This window comes from Neovison vison, chromosome 2 (genome assembly GCF_020171115.1).
Source record: "Neovison vison isolate M4711 chromosome 2, ASM_NN_V1, whole genome shotgun sequence".
In the NCBI taxonomy this organism is placed as follows: Eukaryota; Metazoa; Chordata; class Mammalia; order Carnivora; family Mustelidae; genus Neogale; species Neogale vison.
This window is the reverse complement of record NC_058092.1, coordinates 66,545,005-66,554,698: the sequence shown is the minus strand read 5'-3', so window position 1 is coordinate 66,554,698 and position 9,694 is coordinate 66,545,005. Positions and strand designations below refer to the sequence as shown.

General features: G+C 38.0%; 1 protein-coding gene across 1 annotated transcript in view; it reads left to right on the top strand.

Annotated features, from left to right (window-relative positions):
- The first annotated feature begins 224 nt into the window (after nt 1-224).
- Nucleotides 225-9,694, top strand: part of ADGRL4 (adhesion G protein-coupled receptor L4) — a 110,343-nt gene continuing 100,873 nt past the window's right edge. The window contains exons 1-2 of the mRNA XM_044238532.1: nt 225-261; nt 1,658-1,807. Of these exons, the coding sequence (XP_044094467.1) occupies nt 240-261; nt 1,658-1,807 (172 nt within the window). The 5' untranslated portion in view covers nt 225-239. The remainder of the gene's footprint in view (nt 262-1,657; nt 1,808-9,694) is intronic.

The window sequence follows — 9,694 nt, the reverse complement described above, 5'->3', positions numbered from 1 at the left end:
GAGGTCAAGGCGGCTTGGAGGAACCGGCCAGGGGCTGGAGGTGGGGAGGCGGACGTGACCGGCACACTGAGGGCCTGACCCGCACGCTGACACAAAAGAGGCCGGAAAGTGTCCGGAGGAAGCGGCGCGTCACGGGGGCCGGAGCCGGGACCCTGGCGCGGCCGCCCAGCTGCGTCCCCGGTACTCGGCCCGCGCTGCCAGCCGCACTCCCGCCACCGCCTGCTCCGCGGCCGCCGCCAATGAGACTCCTCCCGCTCCTAGGTGAGTGCTCGGCCCCGGCCGGGGTGCGGAGGGCAGCGGGCCTGCACGGAGTGGGGCTGCTCCGAGGTGCAACTCGCGCGCCTAGTGCCTGGGGCCGGGTTTCTGAGCATTGACGCGGGACTCTCAGGATGTTTTTCTCCTTGGCCTTTCAACTCTGGAATCCGATATTCAGGGCCCAGGGACTAAGTCACCTTTTTATTCCTGGATACAAAATCCCCAAAGTGTCGACAGGCTCAGACTGTGACCTTTTTTTTTTTTTTTTTTTTTTTCTGATCTCCCCCCAAGAAATTCGGGAAAGCCAAACCAATCACACCTGGGGGAGGTTTCCTGGCATTTTGAGGGGACTGGCAGCCCAGACTTTGAGTTCGTTTAAAATACCATTTGGAGGCTGCTGTGCAGAAAGATAAATCACCTCTCTGAAGCTGAATTAATTCGGTTGGGACGGTTTACACGGGACTATGCGAGGCCGGGATTCAGAATGGAAAGTTTAACAATCTCTGGTTACCCGATAAGGACAGTGTATCTCAGATGAGTGTTTTTGCGAACACTTAACTTGCATGATTCCTGGCTGTCCATCCTCAGGCAGGCGTGTCTTGAGAAGACAGGAGCCAACAATATAAAAAAAAAAGGATCGGCGCAGGCTTTTCCTTATCTTTTCCTAACAGCCCCCAGAATACGATTTTCAACTTTGTTTTCAGTAACTCTGGAATAAAGTCTTGTTCTCTTTTGTGTCTCATTTTGTTGGGTGTGTTTGTATGGTGTTGGTTTCCGAAAGATCCATCTTTGACCAATACCCTGAGTTTATCTTAAATTCCCCTAATGGAAAAAAAAAAATAGTATAAACTTTATGATGGGCAAGGGAGAATTTAAAAAGAACATTGGAATACAGAAAAAAACAATAAGTACATTTGTCCTACTGGATGTTATGATCTGTTGCTCTTCATCTTAAAATTACACAGATTTGAATTTGCAAAGACCCAAACAATCAATTCATCTTGATTTCTTTACAGAATCATTCCCAGAGGAGGGAAATTACTTTACAATCATACAGTTTCCTTTCAAAAGAGCTCACCTCGGGAGTGAAGATACCAGTGATCTAGGAACAGTGTTTTCTTTATAGAGCTGCGCTGTTTACTACATTATAGCTTTGTAGAGATTTACTTGATAAACAGAGATTGAAGAAAGTGCTAATCTTTTTGCCTACTTGCTCTTGTGCTGTTGTTTAGGTAAATACTCCCTTGGGAAATTCTTATAATCCATTTATCTAGATGGAAAGAAAGAAGGGTTTTTGTGTTTATTGTAGTCTAACTCAACAATGTGAGGGCGGATCTTTTCTTTTTCTCTTTTTCTTTCTTCCTTTCTTTTTTTTAAAAACATATTCCTGTGTTTTCCTTAGTGGGTTTTTCCACTTTGCTGAATTCTTCCTACGCTCAAAATTGCACCAAGACACCTTGCCTTCCAAATGCAAAATGTGAAATACGTAATGGAGTTGAAGCCTGTTACTGTAACATGGGATTTTCAGGAAACGGTGTCACAATTTGTGAAGGTAAACAATCTTTATTGTTTTCCTCTTTTGGATTTTTTTGAAAGATGGAATTCCAATGTGATTGGTTCTTCCTTGTCCAGAAATTAAGTGTTTTACATTCAACTGTTTGATTTCATGCTATTGATTTAAAAAAAAAAAAAAACCTAATTAACTCAATAATAAGTTTGAACTTCCCACTTGAAAATTTATACTTGATTATTGATTTTTGAGGAGTCTGTGTATATCTTATTTTTGTGTAACCCTTAAAGATTATCCTTGAAGTTAAGCTGGAAAACTAAGTTGCAGAGTGCAGAGTCAATGTTTTTGTGGGCAGGAGAACAGAAAGGTCATGAAGTCCCAGCTATACTGTTAAGTGTTGCCTTCAGGTACCTTTTCTAGTACCTGACTTCCTAAATTTGAGGACAATATTAAGAGATCCAAGGGTTTTGCCTGTATATCCTGCATGATATCCCAAAGAGAGAGAGAGAGAGAAAGGGAATTTTGGAAATATATTCTTTCCTGAAAAAGTAGATCACATTTGTAGAACTTGAGGCTACAATCCAGAGCAAGAACAGTGGAAAAGGTCCTGGCAGGGTTCAGTTCGGCCCACTGATTTAATAAACAGAACCCTATCTGATAATCACATTTCAGTGGTTTCTTATCTGTGGTTTCTACCAATACTCTTCCCTCAAGCTTCACTTTGCGCTTATTCTCTCTTTCGTTTTTAGTAGAATTTAGTTTTAACCGAGTCAATGGAAAAACATTCTGTGTAGCAGAGAGAGAAAGAGAGGAGGAAAAACAGAAAGAAAGAAAACAGTTCCAAGTCATATAAATTAGTTTAAAATATAATTAAATGGCAAGTTCAAATTAGAACTGTGTGATTTTATACTCCTAAATGTATTTAAGATAACACGGACTTTTTCTAATTAGGACAGAATATTGTACATTGTTAATATTGCATGTGTTTGCTTATAGCATAAACAAGTTGTATCTCGTGATTCAATTTGATAGGCTCTTAAAAAAGATTAAATATGCAGTACATAGTAAGACCAGACCTCATCATAATTAGTTTAATGTTTAAAAAATGTAGAGCACAGCTACAGTTGCTTAATGGTGCATTAGATCAGGCGTTTCTGCTTGTACACACAGCCGGGATTTGTAATATACTATTCTACAAGCGCTACAAAATTCTTTCTATAAATAATCTTAGATTTTTATTGTGTATTTAATTGAATGGCATTTTGGGAAGTTGATAGTCAAGTGACCTTCAAAATATTGCATCAAACATATTAGTGTGCTTTTCTGCTAATCATTACAAATTGTTTCATAATACTTCGAAATGGTGTTGCCTTTTAGTTATTTAGATACTTTTCAACTGTCATGATTACCATCATTAACATCCATAATTTTTCACAATTTGGACCTTCAGCAGCTAACCAGATTATAATCATCTTTTTAATGATTTTTTTTTTAAACGCATCTCCCATTATCCAGTACAGTTGTTTTTTTTTCCCTGTTGCCTAAGTCAATAGTTAGCTGAAGGGCAGAAAATACTTTCTGTTGGGAAAAAACAAAACAAAACAAAAAAAAACGTTCAAGATCTTTTGGGCTGTGATTTCCTCTCACACAGAACACAATTTGTAATGGTCTTTTTTTTTTTTTTTCAAGTTCTTTTTAACCTAAACCTCTTACTTTAAATATATTATAAATTCACTTGTTTCAATATTCACTATATGAGGTATATAGTGTTCCCTTAAAACTGTTCAAACAATGGTTTCCACCTTTTTTCATCTTTTACTAATTCACTGATAGACTTTTAACATTTTTCTCTGTAAGTATATTTAATATGCTTTTTAGAATTAAATCATGTTAATTAAAACATTAAAACATGACCAGGATGCTTCTAATCCCCCCGGCTCTCCCAGCCATGGGGGGAGGGGCACTTCCCCACCCCTCCACACCCCTGCTCCCCAGGGAGGTCTGGAGCTGTGTTGTCCAGTGACCTGAACTAACCTGGCAAGAGCAGGGGATCCCTCTCCCCTCTGCTGCTTTTTATTTTTTTAAAAAAATTTTAATTAATCTAATTCTTATTTTAAGTAAACTCTATGCCCAGCCTGGGACTTGAACTCATGACCATGAGATCAAGGTCACGTGCTCCACCGGCTGAGCCAGCCAGGTGCCCCTTTCTGCTTCTTTTAAGTTACTAAAAAAAAAAAAAAAAAAAAAAAGCTGCTGACGACTCTGGGTTATATATTGGGTTTGAAGGTCTTGGCTTTCTTAATCTCTAAAGAGATTTCCCACTTTTCCTACCTTTCTCTAAAATTGGTATTAGATCAATAATAACCAAACAGAGTTCTGTTACAGAGGGTGCTTACTTCTTGAGGAATAAAAGTTGGCTTCTTTTTGATCTCATTACTGTCATCTTCCCCATTTCCATCAAATGTGGTTCCCCCCAGAGACCTGCCAAATAAACACTATGGTCATAACCAGACCTCACTAAATGTACTCTGTTCCAAGAACTAGTTTTGAACAAGTCATTTAGAATTTGGATAACCTGAGCTCATAGAAACAAGTTTTAATAGTAGTGATTTTATTTCACTTAATTATCTATTTATTAAACAAATATTTATTATTTTCATCATCATCATCACATCAGGATAGCTAATATTTACTGTGCCCTGAGTCTGAGATATTAATTAGCACAACTCCTTCACCTATTATTATTCTCACTTTATTTATAAAGAAATAGGGTCTTAGAAAGGCCAAGTGAATCACAAATGATGCAACAAATAAGTGGTAGAGCTAAGATTTGAGCCAAAGTCTGTTTTCAGGGACTATACTCTTACTCGTTGTGCTTGAGCGTAAGGTCTCTGCCTAGCAGATACCCTAGCTATGCCCTTGGATTAGGTAATAAACAAGAAATCAGCCTTGCTTTCAGGATATCTAGGCACAGTTACAGAACTTTACTAACAGCTTGATGCAGTGTCATAAAATGTATAAATACAGGTAAATTTGAGATGTGTAACCAACTGCTGGGAACCTTTCCAACTGGAGGTGATATTTAGGCTGAGAGTTGAAGAATAAATAGGATTGGTTAAGACTGACAAAGTGACAAAGTCACGCAAAATGAATCACCTGTAACAAAGGCCTAGAAGTTGAACATGGGTGGCGTGTCTGAAGGAGCCCCAAGTATTTCATGCTGGATATGTATCAGAGGGTATATCAGCTGAGGGGTCCGTGGAAATTGAGTTAGGATGTCAGGATATGGATGGTATTCTCTTAACAAAGAAGAGTTGTTGGCAAGTATTACGTAGCTGAGTTACATGACAAACTATGTGTCTTAGAAAGACGACACCAATAGGTAGAATAGGAATAAATGAACAAGGGTCAACCTAACCTATAAAAACAATGGTACTTTGTATAACTCATTGTAGTTTATGTCATTTCTACCCAAGATCGTTTAATTTACTTAATAAGCTTTTGAAATAGAAAGTATGAACGCTGTCTTTTTTAAAATTATTTTTTTTATTTTTTTTTTAAAGATTTTATTTATTTATTTGACAGAGAGAAATCACAAGTAGACGGAGAGGCAGGCAGAGAGAGAGAGAGGGAAGCAGGCTCCCTGCTGAGCAGAGAGCCCGATGCGGGACTCGATCCCAGGACCCTGAGATCATGACCCGAGCCGAAGGCAGCGGCCCAACCCACTTAATTAATTAATTTATTTGACAGACAGAGATCACAAGCAGGCAGAGAGGGATGGGGAAGCAGGCTTCCTGCTCCCTGTCACAGGGCTCCATCCCAGGACCCTGAGATGATGACCTGAGCCAAAGGCAGAGGCTTTAACCCATTGAGCCACCCAGGTGCCCCCGGATGCTTTTATTTACAAACACCATTTTGACTGGTTATAACTAATTCTGTTGAACTCCACGTTATAGCTTGTTGCATGTGAGAGAAGCAGGACAATGAAAGCTTACGTGAGTTCCCCAGTGTCCCAAGACTAAGGTGACAAAGCTAGGACTCAAACCCTAGGGTTCTCAACCTTCTCTAGAATACCAAAAATGTCATTATATTACTAACCACCTGACATAATTAGTGTACTACAGGTTTTTAAACCAAATTGGTAAAACAATATCATTTTAACAAGAATGTATTCATTATTTTCAACAACTTTACTAAGGTATTGGCAGCAATTTATTTATACACTCACTTTTATGCTGACGATGTGGATATTTTAAGACAAGACAGAGAAGTGTTTGTGTAGACATTTGGGGGTACAGTAAAAGGCTTCTGAAATTGTTGATGAGATTTTCCTAAAATTTGGGTCATTTTAGTCTTTTAAACATATATTAATGTGGCTCTCCCTTATGCTTCTAATAAGGTTGGTTACTTTCTGGGGCACAGTTATAAATCTAGATAGTAAGACATCCCATCACCCCTGGGTAATTAGGAAAGTTTTAAAAAGGGGAGGGAGGTTGGAAGAGTTGAAAGAATCCTTCTGTACGTATGAAACATAATATTGCTTGCGTTAAAATAAACTGAAGTAGGAGAGGGGAGAAGCAAGATAAGGGGAAGGATCCAGGACATTGTGGGTGTGGAAGAAACAGACTATCATACAAGCTCATTAAGTCGTACTGTGTTTTGGGAAGTTTCATGAAGTCAGCATGGGCAGGAGAAAAAAAAAGTTGCCCCAGGTGAGGCTAGGAAAGGCCAGGAAGGCAATAATTGACAGCTTGCATGCATGTATAAAAATCTTTCATAGTTTGGGACATACCTAATATGAACAACATCACAAGCACTTTATAAGAAATAATGAAGTCTCAGTGCCTGCAACTCAGGGAGACATCCTCTACACTTACAAAAAACAAAAACGGCTTTTCATCATTATGAAATAACCATATATATGCTTGTAAAATTGGACTGGAAGGATATCATAATGAACTAGAGAACATTGTGACACTGGTAAATGCAGAGAGAACAATGTCACAATAGCTATCTAAGAGTTACAAAGAAGAAATTGTGGGTTCAGAATATGGGAGAAATGCTCATTAAAATAATCCACTAGCATGGAAAGCTAGCATGACTCTGCCCAGGCTACAAGATAAGCACTGATGACATGTGATTTTTTTTCCATAACAGTTTGTTTTTAGTAATAAAGAGGATGTTCATCAAGATGCGCACACCAAAAGTCATCAGGACAGACGCAAAGCATACAAAATGGGTGTGTGTATGTACATGTGTATCATCAGTTAACACAGATATACTATTTAAACTGCATCCTACAAGAAATAACTGCAGTTTTAACTATTTAACAAAATGACAGTGTGGTAATTTCCATAATAAAGATAGGATCAGCAAAACTTAAATGGTACAAGTCCTTTGTTCCTTCTCCTTTTAAAAAATAAAATAATAGCTTAAGGGAGTTTTTATACCGGTTTCTTCTTTTATTTTTCTCTTCCTATATGTTGAAGGAATTTGTCATCTTATGGAATGGATATTTTTTAGGAAATTTCACCTAATTATTATGGTAGAGGGTTTTTTTTTGTTTTGTTTTGTTTTGTTTTTCTCTATTGTGTAGCTCCTCTTGTCAACAAACGAAAGAGGTCATGCTTCTAGTATGAGGAAAAGGATTTCTGGAACTGGCAAAGATACTTTATTTATTTGGAGGAAGTTCATGGAAATCATGCATCCGGGAATGTAAGCCTTGGGTTAATTCAGACTGTCATTTCTTTGGTTACATTTTCCATTCAGTACAAGAAATCCCAAGGAAATATGTATCTCACTTTAAACAAATCTGATACATGACTATCTAGAAATACATCAGAGTTCATACTTTTTCAAGTTTGTATCAGTATTTATTTACCTAAGATCATTTGGAGGACGTAAAAGTGCATTTGTTTTATAAGAAAAAATGTGCTTCCTCAAGAATTTTTATTAACGTATCACATATGAAGGAAGATGAAACTGTAATGTTATCTACCTTTCTTCCATCTAGCACCTGCCATTGTTCAAATATTATTTAAATATTACTTAAAAATCAGGAGCCACTTCCTTCTGAGGATTGCAATAAGAAAGAGGAAAAGAAGGAGAGGGAGGGAAATGAAAGAAGGCACAAATAAAACAAAGTGCTGGTCCCACTTGCTACTTGGGTCATTTGAGTTTTGCTAATCAGCTGCAAGGGTTTTGTTTTTGTTTTGTTTTGTTTTGTTTTAAGGTTTTACTTATTCAGGGACACTTGGGTGGCTCAGTCGGTTGACTGGGTGGCTCCAGTCCCACTACAGGAGCCTTGCTTAGCAGGGAGCCTGTTTCTCCCTCTGCCTGTCTCTCCTCCCCCTGCTTATGCTCTCTCTCACTCCCTGTCAAATAGATAAATAAAGTATATTTTTAAAAATTTATTTATTCACTAGAGAAAGAGAGAGAGAAAGCATGCGTGCAAGCAGGAGTAGAGGAAGAGAGAGAATCTCAAGAAGACTCCCTGCTCAGTGTGCAGAGCCAGATGCTAGGGGCTTGATGTCACAATCCTGAGGTCAGGACCAGAGCCCAAACCAAGAGTGTGATGTTCAACCTGCTGAGCCACCCAGCCACGGAGCACCCTGATCAGCTGCACGATTTTATATGTAAAGACTTACTGATCTGACTTGATGATGTCATTTCTGCAGACTGTTTCAGAAATTGTTTCTTTTTTAAATCCTCCAATTTCATGTTTCTCACACAGGCTAGTTATAAGAATTAATGAGATAAAGAAAGTAAGAAATAGCTTGAGATCTTAAAAGAGGCTTCAATAGGAACGTATGATTTTGGGTTTTCCCAAGTCATCTATGATGGAATATCATGAAAAGTTTTTTTTCAAATAAGAGTCTCATTTATTTGTTTTGTTTTTTTTCTTTAAAGATTTTATTTATTTACTTGACAGGCAGAGATCACAAGTAGGCAGAGAGGCAGGCAGAGAGGGTGGGGCTGGAAGTAGGCTCCCCGCTGAGCAGAAAGCCTGATGTGGGGCTCGATCCCAGGACCCTGAGATCATGACCTGAGCCAAGGCAGTGGTGTTAACCCACTGAGCCACCCAGGTGCTCCAAGCCTGATCTATTGTTATTCATTTTTTAAATTAGTAATATCTAAGTTAATTGGATATTTAATTGGATAATTGGATATTTAGAAACAGAGAAGTAATATCAGCATAGATAATTAAAAAGAAACATCGCTTCTGAGTTCGAATTTCAACAATCAAAAAGCGTTGCTCAAAATTCTGTGTTAAGTCAATTCTAAATAAGACTTACCATCTGTTTTGACATTATTAGAGTGCTGTTATTTTTTTTTTTCTAAGTGAAGACTGCCGTTTTTGATTTTGACTTCAGGCTAAAACATCAGTTCATAAAGTGTATATATGTCTGTGTATGTGTGTGTGTGTGTGTATACGTTTGTTGTGCGTGTATTATATGCCATGTATATGGCATATAATGTGTGCTGACGATAAGGCATCAATAAAAATTGGATATTGTTTTTCTAGAGCTAGTTTCCATTTGTATGCAAAGTGAACATGGCAGCTGTACCATCTTAAACTTTCTCTTCAGTCATTTCTTTAGGAGCTGCTAGGAAATTAAAATTAAATGGAAATTGTGCTCTAAATGTGGAATATTTCATACATTTTAATCCCTGTTGCTTTTCAAGAAAAATACTGGTAGAAATTAGAACAAAAGATAGTAGAGATAGCACCTTCAATACCACAAATTCAGTTACTGAGTCCCAATTTTTCTACTGTGTTTATTCTAGCTCTGATCTTTCGTCAATATTTTAAGATTGCAAACTTTATGTTGCAAAATTGAGGATATTTCCTTTGTTCTGGGATAGCCCTAGTTTGATAGGACATCAGCATACTTCATACTCCTGCTTATTTCAGAAACAAATTATCTA